This window comes from Aphis gossypii, chromosome 2, assembly GCF_020184175.1.
Source record: "Aphis gossypii isolate Hap1 chromosome 2, ASM2018417v2, whole genome shotgun sequence".
Lineage (NCBI taxonomy): Eukaryota > Metazoa > Arthropoda > Insecta > Hemiptera > Aphididae > Aphis > Aphis gossypii.
The window spans coordinates 55,868,684-55,885,408 of NC_065531.1; the positions used below are offsets into that span (position 1 = coordinate 55,868,684).

The 16,725-nt window shown below is 22.6% G+C and overlaps 1 protein-coding gene across 3 annotated transcripts in view; it reads left to right on the top strand.

Annotated features, from left to right (window-relative positions):
• LOC114126445 (GTPase-activating Rap/Ran-GAP domain-like protein 3) overlaps nt 1–16,725 on the top strand; it is a 309,554-nt gene that overhangs the window by 243,272 nt on the left and 49,557 nt on the right. For all 3 annotated transcript variants that reach the window (XM_050200598.1, XM_050200599.1, XM_027990390.2), the window contains one exon: nt 973–1,037. In XM_050200598.1, coding sequence (XP_050056555.1) covers nt 973–1,037 — 65 coding nt within the window. The remainder of the gene's footprint in view (nt 1–972; nt 1,038–16,725) is intronic.

Sequence of the window (16,725 nt, forward strand, 5' to 3'; positions counted from 1 at the left end):
AGTCGTAGATACTTGAAAATGTTACTAGTTATTAAGATTTGCATTTTATTTACATAATTTAATTTTTTAAATATTTTACTTATTTTAATGTTATTTATAGGCATTTGAAATATTTTTTTTTATTTAGTTTTTTTATAATAAATATCGATAAAAATCTTTTGGCTAAGTCAAAATACTTGAAATTTAACACAAAATTTCTCATTAGTTTTTCTTATAGTGATTGAAAAATTATAATAATACAAAAGCACAATTTTTTTATTAGCGTTTGAAGACAAACATTGAAATGACAAACATTCTTCAAAGTCATGAATATTTGCAAATTATTTTGTAGGTATAATTCATAAAATTTTTTTGTATAAGTAGCTGAGAGTTGAAAATTTAATACAAGATTTTTCATAAATTTGGCTAACAATAATTATAAAATGACTTAAATTTTGGTGTATTCAGGCCATTACAACATAAACCCCCCTTTTCACCAACCATAATGGAAATTATATTTTAGGTCCTAGGCTGACATATTATCTCCATTCAGAATCGTTTTTCGTAAAATAATATGGGTTTAATAATTTAAATTGAAAAAGTTTACTGATTATTTGATTAAAATTAAAATACTCCTACGTATTTGAAAATAATTAATATATTTATAAATATTTAATATTTTAGATTTTTATAAAAATGTATGCTTTTTTAATAAACAATTTTATGTTTTATATTATATGTTTAACTAATACTGAAAAATTATAATAGTTTGATAACAATATGATAATATGCCTATATTTTTTAAAACAATATTTATAAACTAACAGTACTTATAATTCAATATTAAAAAATATATTTTAATACTAAACGATTTTCGACGCATTATTATAGAGTTTATACATATTATATTACGTTATTTTAATTATATACTAGGTATTATTATCAATATGGAAATAAAAATTAATGTGAATATCTTTTTATATTAATTTTTAGGGAGCACAAAAAATCCTATTACCTCATACTCCGCACAAGCCAATGACAGTCAAACAAATTTTAAGGTAAGATTATACGATTATTACAAATGTATAAAAAATCAGTTTTATTTAGTCGGCAAGACCCTCTGACATTCTTAATTTTACAAATCAACGATACAAATAAAAAATACACAGAAATAATGTACTAGGAAATTGTAATTATATATAAATTTAGATAATAGTAAATATTAGTTATCTTCGTTCGTATTTAACAATAATAAGTAATTTTGGTATTCTTATTATTTATAATAAATTATTATAGTAAATCTATACTTTCAAAACAATATAATTCGTCTGAATTAAATGTTGTTCCTAACGAAGATTGTAGTCCATAACAAACATTTGTATTATCCATATTAGTGCCAATAGCTTAGCCTTGACGAACTAGTATAATTTGGATTTGTCACGTAACTAAAATTGATTCATAGAATTTAAATGTGCTTAAAACTTAGGTACCTTTTAAAAAATATGTCACAAATCACGTACTTGAAATACAATTTGTAATAAAATATTTTATGATCATATCATTTTATATAGTTTTGATTATTTTAAATGCCACAGTTTTCATCACAAATTCATAATTTATCTTATCTTAAAATAATTTAAAATAGCAAACCTTACTTATATTATACTTAAAAATATTAACATTATTTTTTTTTATCAACTACAATATTATAAAATTTTACGTTATCAACATTTTATTTTAAAGAATATATTATAACAACTCATAGTATAATATACATGATGTTGTTTAAAAAATAATTTATTGAATACTATTTTTAGTTATATGTAATAATAATTATTTATAGTTAGATATTTGGAAAAAATAAGCTTTAAAAATATAAAGGTTTTACATAGATGATTAAGTCGTACCCATAAAAAATATATGTACCTACTTATATTTAAATGGCAACCATGTTATATAGTTGTAATAATTTATTTATATTAGTTTGACAAACATAAAGGACTGTTTAAACAATTTCCCTTACAAAAACTTCAAATACCTTCGTCAAAACTGACAAGTTATACACTAAAGTACTACCTGTGTACTAAAGTACTGACAAAATAATATCATGATAATAAATACAATTTAATTTTTTCTTTTCTTTCTTTATTTTAGCAGAATGATTTTGTTGATGTACATTTGATTTATGTATTCAGATCAAATAATAATTGTTTGACTAAATTACGTTTTTGTAGATAATAATTAATTTTAAAATTTTTAACAAGAATTTTTCGTTGATAAAATTTGTTTATACATATATTTTTTTAAAATAATATACCTACTACTTTTTTAGATAAACATTCAATTTTTTGTTAAATGAATAATTTTTTTTCTTCCAACCGTCACATTTAGGTTGCTAAGGTATCTTGATACATTGTGTATTACTCATATATATTTAATGTTAATTATAATGAATTATTCAATATTCGTGTGATCGAATATCATACACAAAACTTAATGTATTATAAACAGTATAATATAATATACGTATGTAGTAAAACCATACGAAATTTTTCGATTCAGAACGTTTAACATTGGTGGTCCCAGTAGACCTTATAGAATCACACATTGCCGTGATAAGGTTTTAATTGGAGTGTGACATTTTAACATTGTCTCTAGGGAGGTTCTAATAAATTTATATAAAAAGCATTTCTGTTTTGTTAGAACATAAAACATAATATGCTCAGTCTACTGTTCGCCATAATACTGCAGCCTAATATTCGACGTAAATATATATCGTGGTTAGTCAAAAAACAATACTGCACTCTTAATAAAAAAATTGAACGATCGATATTGTTTATTTCATGCTATATTATAGAATAAGATTTATTTTCTTATAATTGTGTATTCGATTTAAAGTATTTTAAGTCTTTTAGTGTAAATTGTTCATAGTCATAATTTATAAATTATTGGTATTGTAAATTGAAACTTTTTTATATGTTTTTATGAAAGGTAAATGATATTGTAGGTCTAGTAATAAAATGTTATTTTCACGGATGACTCGATCATAATGATTATAAGTAGAAGTCTTATTCATAAGTGTCTACATCACATTTACAAAACATCTATTATTTTATGATCATCTGTAAAATGTACCTACCATAAAATTGGTTTATCAATCATTTTTATTTTTTGAAACATCTTACAGTTGTTATATTACACAAAATACCAGCATAAAGTGCTAGATTTGTTACTATATTATGTAAATTTCAGTCAAAAACGCATAAAATACATTAGAAAAAAAATAACAACGAGAAACATAATATTGTTGAATTTGTAAAATGTTGATAGTTTTTATTAATACGCAAACACTTACGTGAAAATTGTGTTCTCGTGGTTATTTTAAGATAAAAAATGAAAACCATCTTTTCATACTATACTCTCAGATGATAATAATATTATGTATTTTATTTTGCGTATATATTTATATTATTATCATCATAACGAAACGGACAAAAAATAAACTAAATCACAGGCCGCAGCGTTGCGCCAATAGGAAATCTTCACTGGATTGTATAATAATACGTTTCTTCATCTAACGTTACGGTTATGAAAGTGAGCTGAAGGGGACGATCGCCGTAACGAATTACACGATGCTTTGACCACCCCACTACACACATGCAAAACCAACAGGTGCATTATACTATATTTTTTCCTCCAAACTAAATTATTCACATCATTCATGCGATTCGTCAACATTTTTTTAACATTATTACATTATGTATGCAGCCCGTAATTTACCGATCTAGGACAAATATATACATTATTAGGACTTAGTTTAATAGACATAAACATTATATGGACGTCAAAACTAAAAATAATAGTAAAAACAACACAATAATTATTAAAATATCAATCAATTTAATAATATTTACTTCAATATAAGTACACAATATACGTATTATAATTATGTTTGGATTCTCAAGTTATTACTATATTTACGAGACTTCCAACCTCCTTTCAAAATGTCTAAGATAATATTAAGAATTAAGTATTTAATATGAATTAATTCCTATTACAAGAATTGTTCTTATATATTAATATTAATTATAAATATATTTTTTTCTGAAAAAAAAAATGTATAGAAAATTGCTGATACCTAATAAGCGAATATACACCTATTGTACCTAAATTATATTATTATACATCCTATTTTGTACCTAACTATAAAATAGGTAATGGAGACGTGCAGTAATTGCAATATATTACTATTTTACTGATGTGGTAATGCATATGGTTAATATTTTTACAATTAAAAATAGTTTGATACAATATATATTTTACAAGGTACCTATAGAAACTCATTTAATTCTTTAGAAATTTACAAAATTTAGAAAACTATAAATTCTTTTTAGCAAATAATACCATAATTTAATTTATTTTTTTTATCCGTAATATAATACTAAGACTTTTTTTTAATTTGTAAAGAAATACATTTTAAACAAAATGATGTACATATCTTACACATATTTTGTACTAATAATAAATTCAATCTAAGGTTTGAATAAAATAAAATATTGTATAAAAATATACGATTTCAAAAAAAATACATTTTTTTCTTTTAATTAAAAATGCAGAGTATAAAGAATTGAATTGTAAAACCTAATCGTTAAAAAATATAACGAAATCAGCACCACAAAGCATTATTGTGTTGCCAAAAATTAAGAGACACGCGATCTTAAATTAAAATTAAAATTAAAAAAAAAAAACTAAAAATTAATATAAATCGAAAATGGAGCTTATTTTTTTATTCCTTTACAATGCCTTTACTTCTATCAACTTTCCTTTGTTTTTAACACCATGTATATTTTTTTAATATTTTATACCTGTGAAATACATGTTCATTATATTTGACAGTTTCTTCTAGAAATACCCCAGTATACATATGCTGTATTGTATATAGTCAAAGTTTTTACATTTTGCTTTTTTGGTTCGATAAGCCAAAAGCTCCAACTGAAATAATAATTTAACAGTTCTCTATAGTACAGCTTCTACAAGGGAAAGCTATATAATAAAATTATCAGTTGAATAAATTTAATTTATTATATTATATCAATTAAAATAAAAATTCTAGTTAAAATAATTTGACATGTTCTACCATTTGTAAATCTTTATAATATTGAAATTAATAATTTACCTATTATTTATTTTCCAGTGTGATAAAATACACACCAATACTTTTATAAGTATAAGTTTTATTTTGATATCTTATAGGTATACCCAAGAAACATATTAGGTATTAAGGTACTAAGGTAAATTCATAATAATATATGAAACACAACGTAAAATTGTAAAAGTTTAAAAAAAAAAAGATCGTTGTTTATTTTTCATTACATTTATTTTTTTTTCTTCTACCTTGGTGAAGAATATATGTATATACACTCTATAAACAACTTGTCTGGTATCCACTCGTGGGATTAACTAGGAAATTTTGACGAAATAATAATAAAAAAAAGACCGTATAACATGTTTAGTTTTACTTCTCCCTAGTGGTATGTCCAAGAAAAACAAAATAGGAATTTACATATTTATACATTTTCACATATCCCTTTATAAATAAAAATATATTACTTTATTCTTTTTATATGTATTTTTTAGTTTCTATATATTAAACATACTCCATAGACCACTAAATACATATTAGTATATACATTATAATACATAACGTAGTGTGAAATATTATGTATGTATGATATGCATTTTGATAAATATATATTATATACCTAATTTAAACTCACGTTTATATTATCTAAAATAAATTTATTTTACATTCATTTAGTAAATAATAAACAATAAAACTTTAAAATTTTAAAATATTCAGCATAGTTGCTATAATATAATAGTATTTCAAGTACAATTTTAAAAGTTTATATAAAATGTATTACTAGGATCTAAAGGTGAGAAATTCAAACTGGTTTTCAAAAACTATATTACATATTTAAATCTAACTACACATTAAATTTAAAGTAGGTAATTTATTTTAAAAAAAAATTCCTCATTTTAAGTCTAAAAATTATTATTTATTCTCTTGATAGTACTTGGAGGAGGACGGAAATGAAAACCACTCAAAATCTTTAAAATTGAACAGATTTCCTTCCAATTGAATTGAAATACGAAATATTTATTTAAAACCTATTGAGCATTGAAAATAAAGAGAAAGGGACTTCTAATTCGATTATTTTTAATTCTCTATTTTACCAGTATATTATAAACACTACAGTATAGTTACATATATTCAAAAAAAAAACCATCATAATTTGCCTAGAAAGCTATTTTATTATTTTTCCACAACAATACAATATAGTCAACCAGCCACAGTATTATAATTATTTTTTACTTAAATTATATTCTATATTATGCTAAAAATCTCCACTCTCCATTCCTATTTATTTTTTTTCCTCATTTATTCTTTGTTATTCTTGGATTATTTCATGTTCAGTTATACACATTATTCTTCGCAGAGAGGTAGGATAAGTATCAACATTTTTTAATAAAATAATTTTTATTTTTTAATTATTCTGTATTGTATGAAATTTATATTATTAGGAAAATCTTAATTTAGTAATAATTACTGTAATGTACATCGCTTGATATTATATAGAATTATGCAAATTACTAGGTTATGCATTATACATGAATTGATTACTTAACCGTTTGTTATATATTATTCTGTTATGGTATGTATATCGTATTATGGGAGTATGCTACTTGTTTCAATAATCTTAGGCTAATGTTCATCTCGTGTAATAATTTCTTTTTTAAATGTCAAATTAAGCATTTAAATATATTAGACATATTTAAATTTATTAAATTATTGTAAATAATATTAAAAATATTTTTGAAATAAATTCTTTATTGCATTTGATAATCTATTTTTTTTTCTATTAGATATTTTATGATGATTTATTTTAATTGATTCATGCTAAATTAAAATTATATTTGATAATATTATCTTAGAGACAATACCTAACAACTAAATTTATATAAGATGACTTTATGTGTTATTTATACCACTTAGGACACTCAGATAGTCAAGTGCATTTATTATAAGTAGAAAGACAATAATTAATCATTTATTCTAAGTAAATATTAAAAAAATGAAGTATAAAATATATTATATTCATGTGATTGTAATACTTATTATAAAATTAATATAGTTTATCAAATTAATTAATTTAAAAAAATAAAATAACAATGGTATAATTGAAAATAAATTATGTAAAAATATAACAATTAAACATATTTAATATGGCAATGGATGTTTAGATAAATAAATATTATATAAAATACAAATAGTTTTATATCACATTTAATAATGAAGTTATATTAGTGTTTTTATCATGTTTACTTACATAACTTATATTATAGTCTTACATTTGTTTGTGCGATAAGTAGGTACGCATCTATATCAACAATTTTAACTGATCCAAACACTTGATTTGATATTTAGTACATTTTTATCTAAAATTACACATACAAATTAAATATATATGTACTGAGTAGGTAAATTTATAATACATACCTATACAGTATCACGTCAGTTTTAATATATAGATATTATTTCACATTCCTACATTAATAATTAGTGAAGTACAAAAATAGTTTATTTTAACCAAAAAGTATTAAAATTTGAATTTATCATAAAAATTAAACCATTTTGAGTTTGATTTCAAATTTATCTGTTTTACTAGAAATTAAATATGGTAATTCATAATTGTTCATAAGCGATAATATAAACATTGTTTACTTGTTTACTTGTCCTCCATGTATTAATAAATTTGAATAATATTAAAACGAATTGGGTTAGTATTCAAATTTCAAATGATGCGTATTGTGAAAATAAGTAATTACGTATATTTATTTTAAGCCCTAAAAATTATTATAAGTATTGACAATAAAAACTATGTAATATTTGACTTATATTTCATTCGATATATTTGTTAATATCTTTTCGGCGTTTGAGTTCAATTTTATATACATACGTTGTTTTTAAATAAATTAAATTTATTCTTGTCATGTTTCTAATTGGGTACATACAACATTTGGTATGCAAAGTAAATGGTATGGACCGGACCCACGAATCAATTAGTACAAATGTACACACCACTTTCTGGATACCAACTTTGCCTCTCGAAATTACACTCCCTGGTAGGTTTAATTACTTTTAGAAAACACAGTAAATCATATTATAATATCTACAGTAAATTTTGAAATTCATTAAAATTATTGATAGTTTATATCTTTATTTCTTTAATTGTGTAACGGCCTTTGCTAACCCTCTAATCACATATAATTCCATACAACCGTTTTTTTTTTGGAGCAAAATAAACTTATAAATAGCGCATAAGTAGACACCTAGAAAATTTTCTAAAAATATGAATTTCTTTTTTTTAATTTTAAGTAACAATTTTTCTATTTGAGAATAATAAATTAAAAATATAGCTTGAAGGATCCATAATTGATGTAACAATAAAATACAATTTGTTTTTAAAATAATTATCCGTGTGAAATTCATGTCAGTACGTTGGACGCATATAGAAGGTAGTAGGTCTATTTAGCTCTAAAAAAGGTAGCGTGGAATCCCTTTAAATATATTTTAGATTATAAATCCAAATGTATGTATTTTAATCAATACATTACTAATAAAACTCATGGTTAATCAAACGTGAAATTATTTAATGTATTTTACATTAACTAAATGTATGTGGTATCCATTGTAATAAAAACTAATTCATTTTATAATTAATTAATTTAAATCGATAACAATTCCATTCGTTGTTTTTGTTGTAATAATTTTAACCTACATTAATGTTTACAATCTTATTAATAATATTTTACTACTATTTTGATTGTTCTTAAATTGTTTATTAGCTTTAATATGTATATATCGTGTGTATAATCCTCTGAATAAAAAACATCACCAATGAATATGACATAAAAGTGCAATAGTACTTTAATGAGTATATTGTGCATGTTTAAAATACTGTTATGGTTGAAATTCAAGCTGCGGGTACTTAACAGAAATGAATTATGGTTTAAATATATGAATATTTCGCGGTATGTGGTAGTTTGGGGGTAATGTTGGGTTCGACGTAGAATTTAATGCTACTCTTTGCCCAAAAGTCTCCCATTAGGCTTTATAATATGTCAAAAATGCATTATTATAACATGCTGTGGTAGTATATATATGTAATATTTATAAATATATATATGTATATTTGATACAGTTTAAGGAGGTTTTAGAGAATTAAACTATCCAAAATGAATTCACATTGATTAAACGTGGCCAAACTTTTGAAATCTAAAGACAACACGATTATTAAACGTAATATTTTTTAAAGTTAAAAGCATAATTTTAAAACGATTCCACAATAACTGATAGTAACAAAATCCAAAATAAAATTTACACTGCACGCAGTATTTTATATTTAAATAATGGTTTTTATTATAAATTATAGTTGATCATGTATAATATTTATTTGTTTTCAATTTTAAAGTTTTAAAAATATTCTTACTGTTTTGTTTACCTGATTATAAATTCAAACACTGTTTATTAATTTCCATTAATAGAAACATACTCAACAACATTTTAAAGCTTTTATAAACATTTGTCTTAGATTGTAGTTTTCAATTCTTCTTTAATAAAACATAAAAATTATTTCAAATAATATATTTAGTTGATAACTTTATATTGTTTGACGGGTAAACGTGTTTTGTAATTTTTAAAATACTTTGTAGGAATAATAAATTGAGAAAATAAATGGAAATAAAATATTAAAAATAATCTTACATTAAATAAAATAACAATAATAAAATAAAAAAACATTTTAAAACATACAAATTGATACAATAAGTTTCCGGTAGTATTATCTCTCTTTTTGATGTCCTGCATATATAAATGTGTGTTGTGTGTATGTTGTATAATCCGAATCATCAGATTTTCCACGTTTAGATAGTATAAATAGAATGTAGAGAGATAAAATAATTTTCATTTTCGACACATCATCGCTTCGAAATCATATGTTTAATTCAAATTGACAACTGTGTACGTTTTATGGACATATTAATATATTATTGTTATTAATTTCCAAACAGTTAGTTCGTGCATAAGCTTTTGTCGTATTATGGCCATTAAAATAGATTTAAATTCGATGGCTAAAACACCAAATATTTTTGAGTAGTCACAAACATTACAAATTGTATATGACTGTTTTAGATATTATATATTTATTTTAGGGATAATTTTAGTATAAATTATGTTTTTCTTGGTATCTATATTATTTTAATTGTAATACAAACTATTAGGATTAGTAATTAAATTTTTCTTTTTACAACGACCTTAGCCACTTAGAATCAATGGAAGTTAATTTCTCTTCAAGTATCGACAAACACAATTTTTGAAAGATGTGCCTACTAGAAGTTAAAAATGTCTATGTTTATACATTATTTATAAACAATTAACTATTTATTATAAGCATATGGCTAGTAAATTATACTTTTAATTATAATAATAATTAAAATATATATATGTATTTGTATACTACATATAATATAAGTATAATTTATTATACAATATGTCATATACACTATACATGGTAAAATATAAATGTTTAATTAATTTAAATTTAAAATTCAATAAAAGTATTTCATGTTAATATTGATTATTGAATCATAAAAAATGCTATTTGTCTCAAACATATAGAACTCGTAATTTATCAATTATTATTTGTTTTTTTTTTTTTTTTTTAAGTCTGAACATGTTTTACTTCCTTATTTTATACTTAAGTGAAGCTAAATAAATTTTTATTATGTCAAATTGTTTGTAAGTATAGAAAATTTTATGTTTGTGCACTAAAATATGTGATAGAATCTGAAAATCCGAAATCCAAATAGAATAATAAGTTTAAAAGAGTTGTTTATTTTACCTGTTATGTTTGACCAAAAGATTAAAAACCTACCTTAAACGAAAATAGACACACAGTTTTCTTTTCTTCTTTGAATAACACACATAGGTATCGTGTTTTCTATGTCGATGATAACAAGAGATCAGTGTATACCTAGGTATTTTTTTCGAAAACTCTTAAATAACATATAATATAATAATTCATGTAATATATTTTTTTTTGTATTATATTTTCAAAATAATTATTTCAGGGGATAAACTTCACTTCATCTACTCTTTAGGATTCGAGTGATTCTTTCTAAATCAAAACATTTTTATTTCACTAAAATAACAGTAAATTCAATAAAAAAAAAAAATAATAATTCATGGAAATGACCTCATATGTGTTACATATGTAACGTTCAACATGTTTATATTATTTTATAATAATCTCCTATCAATATGTAGTAAGTTGTATTTTAGTTAATTATATGTTTATTAGCTTTGAATGTGTATAATGTATATTATATAATATTTTACGCATCAACCAACAATTTTATAAAATTATTTTAATTAATGACTTAAAAAAAAATACACACACACACATGTATATTATATATTATAACCCTTGTAAAAAGAATTTTATTATTACTATATCACACTGAAGTATTCATTTTGAAATATAATGGTCATAAACATAATTATATTAAATAAATTTGTTTTTTACACACCTAAAATAATATATATGTACATAATTCGTGCATCTATTAAAACGTATACTATTTTCCCGTGGTTACGTGATGATAAATTATCATATTTATGATAATTATCTCAAGTATTTATCTTATCTAAAAGTATCCACCCTATACGCGTAATTAATATCATAAAATTTGATTTATTATAAAGTATAAATGCACCGTAATAAAATTCATAAGACTACTTAAACGTAATTATCTATCATTAGTTAATCAATTATTTAACTTAAACTATTCGATTTATTATCATTTACAATACCAATTGTATTAATATTTCATATTCTGTGACGAATACATTTTAATTTGAATCAATAGATAAATTATAATTTTAAATAAGTATCTTCTAATTCTAGCACGAATTTATTTTTAAAAACGCATTCTTAAAAACAAAAGCTGTGGAATCATATTTGTAGATTCTCTATTACGATTTATCATTTTTAATTGGAACTGTAATTGTTTTCGTTTAAACTTCAAGCGTTTTATGGCCTAGGAGATTGTTCACGATTTTGTCATTTTATATACGTTGATTGCCTGCTTACAAGTCGCTGAAAAGTCACATTATAAAACAGGATAGCTTGAACATGTTTGCTCTGCGTAATTACTGTTTGGATAAAATAAGGAAGACATGACGATGATATATGCGATTAAAACCGAATTATCCAATCGGATCTGATATATATTCGCTAATAGTCTCAAGTGCGTGCATGTCTACGTCTGGACGAGCGTAATCTAGTCGAGTCAGTCATATATAATAATTGCATCGAAATAATACATCAAATTGGCTTAGGATTTCTATGAAAGGCGAGAGTGCCATACTTGGGCAGAATTCGGGTAAATTTATAAGCGACCACGTAAATTATACTACTATAATACAATTATATTCCCGCTTTAAACTATTTTTAATGTGACTCTTATTTAACAAAATTGAATTTGATTACTAGTCACGATTATATAAGTGTCCATATTAGCATCTATAATGGTCAAAAATTAAAATTCAAGTAGACAAAATCAATACATCTTAAATTAGGTCAAATACATTATTTAACTTTATTTTTCAAGTTCTATTTTTTTTGTAAAATTTAGTCCAAAACTATGTTTAATTTTATGCTACTTCTGAATTTATATATTTTGATTCTCATTAAATTAGTTTTTGTATAATCAAAATAAACATTTAAAAAGGGTTTTTAGATGTAAATTATTTATTACGTATTCTATATTATAAAACACTAATTTGTAATGACTAATGATCAATGTGATCACAAAATTTCATAAATAAAATAAATATTTACATACAAATTTTTAGCACATACCATTTTGACTCTATACTAAAATGTTGACTGTAAAAATCAATCAAAATTAAAAATAATACTTAAAATGTATGTAAATAATAGTTATAAATTATGAGTTATAATATTAAAAATAATTAAAAATTATTTTTTAATGAATATAAATTATTAACTTTTAAAATACCCTCCATAAAAGTCTAGTCATGAAGTAGGTATAACTATCAACTTACTATTTTGATTAGTTATAAAATCTATTAGCTATTAAAATAATTTAACTATACACTTTTTTAATACTACATTGTTTAATTTTTCTTTTAAATATTCAATTTCAAAAGACTTTTGAAAACTTGTGTTACAATAAACTGGAGGGCATAAAATCAAATAACTCAATGACATGTTATCACTTATAAACTATGTTTATCGTAGGTACCTGTTGAGTGAGGCTATTACTATATTATTATATGTTGCTTATATAATATTATACAAGAATAATTTATTACCTTAGACATTTTGAAAAATATTTGATGACAATATATTATTGTAATAATATATTTTTTATCAGCCTATACGTTTATTGTATTTCACTATTTCAGACCACTATGAGCGGTTATTTAATAATTAATATGCATTGAAAAACTGCGAGACTATAACCCAATAAGATGATGTGCATTATAATTTATAATATATATATATATAGATATATATAAGCATGTGCGCCCCGTGAAGTTTGCCCAGGGATCCTGAAAATAGATAAAAGCTGAGTAGATCCGGTGTAATCCGATTTGAATAAGCTTGTATATCTTATATATACACCGCTCATATAGGTACGTGCATAATACATGATTATCCAGGCTAAAAGCGTATATCATCTGATATACATGTTGTATAGGTAGCCAGCCTATATTATATGTATACCGTTTTAAAGTGCATTGATGCAACTAGTTTGATGGGGCTTTTTTTTTTTTGTACGTCATATGTTATTTACATAATATATAATAATCTTTTATGTTATATGTCAGTAATTTGACAGTGACCACCATTCACTACAGCTCCCCAAAAATATTTGTTGAGTTGCAACAATAATAAATTTTGCAAGCTTATAATATTATAAGAAGGCGTTGTGTCGATGTCAACAATAATTTCTATTTGATTCGTACCGATCTGTCGTCAAATATTATGTAATTCACCAAGTATGATGCCCATCCCTATTTTTTCTTTGATTATAAATCTATTCAAGATATGATTTTTGAAAATTTTAAATATACTCAAATCCTACCATATTTTAAAATTCTTAATATTATTTTGTACTTTATACCTTTAATTAAGGAATATTCTGTGACTAAACCACCTTTTTTTAAAAAATAAACATATATATGTATATATGCATATACATTTTAATTGACATGATAATCCTTAAAAAAGGTTTTTCAAATTTATAAATTAGAAGTAACATTAAATGTACTACCTATTTATTATGTTTGGACCATTTATACAAATTATAAATATTGATAGATAAATATTAATTACAAAAATGTTTAGAATCACCTTAGCCCATTTTTCAAGCCCATCACCATAGACCTTTTATCCTTTGTACATAAATTAAACAACTAAAAACATTTGATTTTAATATGTCAATATTTTAAGAAAAATGATCAACTAAATAACTAGCAGTGGAAAAATAGAAGTTGATATTTCCATAGGTAGTATAAAAAAGTCTCATTAATTTGAAAATTTATTTAAGTTTATTTATAAATTACGAAAATCATATAACTATACTAGGTATCGAAGAAGAGTTAGGGATTAGTCATGTTCAGTGAATCACTCTGTATAGTAATGACAAACGAAGTGTCACAAATTACAATATATACAACTTAAACCCGATAAAAATTGGTCTCGAAGATTTTGTTATTTCTTTGTGTCAATCTGACAATTTGTTATTTAATTAATAGAAAAAATTCAAGTCTATACGTTGTTATAGACTTCTTAAATTATTTCGAGTTTCTTTTCATCATGAATTCAAATGAGCTGCAATATCATCAATCGATTTAGGACTTAGGTATAAAATATATTAAAGATGTATAAATATGTCACAGAAATTATTGAGCATTGTGTGTAGCATTATTAATATAAGTATTTAAAAATTTTGAGTTTACTTAATTTTTGGATTTTTTACGAGTGATTTATGATTATAAACTTTAAGAATCTTTTATCCGAATAATAAAATTACTATACAGGTTTTTCTCTTAATGCCTGAAATTAGAATAATCATATGTAAGTGAAGTTAAACAAACTTAAATTAAGTTATACATCATTTTACTAATACTTACAATTACATAAGGGCATGATCACGATTTCAATTGAAAATCTAGAAAAATGTATTTATTATTAATTTATAATATTTTCACTAAACAGTTAAAATGGTAAAATTTATTAATATTTTATTTGTAGTAAGTATTTACAATTTTACGAAATTATAATAATAGTAATCATAAAAAAAAAATCTCAAACTAATATATTATTTAGAATATTTAAATACATGTATTTATATTATTTAAAAATATATTGATACCATTTTAAAAAACCAGTGAGTTTATTTGATTAATTTTAAAATAATATTATAACGGTTATATTTGTTTAGATGATGAGAAGAATGTATTTTTTTTAATATTATGTCAAATAATTACTCGGTATAGCTAGTGACTGCCTATAGTAATTGAAATTACAGTTTCTATGCAGATTATAATTTCATCAGTACTATACCAATTACACTGTTATTATTATTGAATCTGAAAATGTAAATTTATTTAAATATTTAATTTCGTTATCAATAATATTCTGTTTTTTTAATTTATCGGTTTTGTAATTAAATTACACGGTGTGCAAGTGTTTAAATTATTATACGTAAAACTAATCTATATTATATGTCTATAAAAACCGAGTAGGTAAACTAAAAGACTTGATTTATAATATTTTACCGATGCAAATTATGGTAATAATAATTGTACCTTACCAATAATTGATAAACGAAAACACAATCAGCTATTTTATGTCACCGAAATCGAAATGAAAATATGATAAAATAGTGATATGTAAAAATTTGAAGTTAAAGGGCCAGTCGCATCTCCTCGTTATTAGATAACGATCTAATTTACGTAAAATCACAAAATATTATCGATTCATCGAAGGTCTCATTATTAAGTTTATGAAAATATCCAAGTTAAAATAGTAAAAACTCATAACAGGTACTTATAACTTTATTTTTTCAATTACATAATTATACGATAACCTTTTTATACTTCAAAACTCAACTATAACATTTGAATTGCTCATTATGCTTTATTAATAGTCTTATCAAAGTTAAATGGATTTCTATAATTTATTATTTTATTTTAAATATTATATTAGGTTTAATGTCTTTCATGGAAGTTAAACTTTCCTTTCACCTCAATTCATTAAGTAAAAACTTTTTATATATTCTATCAAATTAGGTTGTTTTCAAGTTTTTGTTTCACTTAAAATTAATTACCTAACTTTAAAAGTACTAAAAAGTATTAATTTTAATTTATTAAGTATCGGATGGTTATATTTTGTTGAAAATGTCGAACGTTGATAGATTGCAATAACAATAGGTACTGCTATTTAAAAAAAATTATTTGATATTTACACAACATTGAATTATACATTTTTTACAAATCTAATCAATAAAATATTTTTTTTATGATATTTTAGTGTACTAACGATAAATAAATAACAACTAACTATATTTTATGTTATTATTGATTTA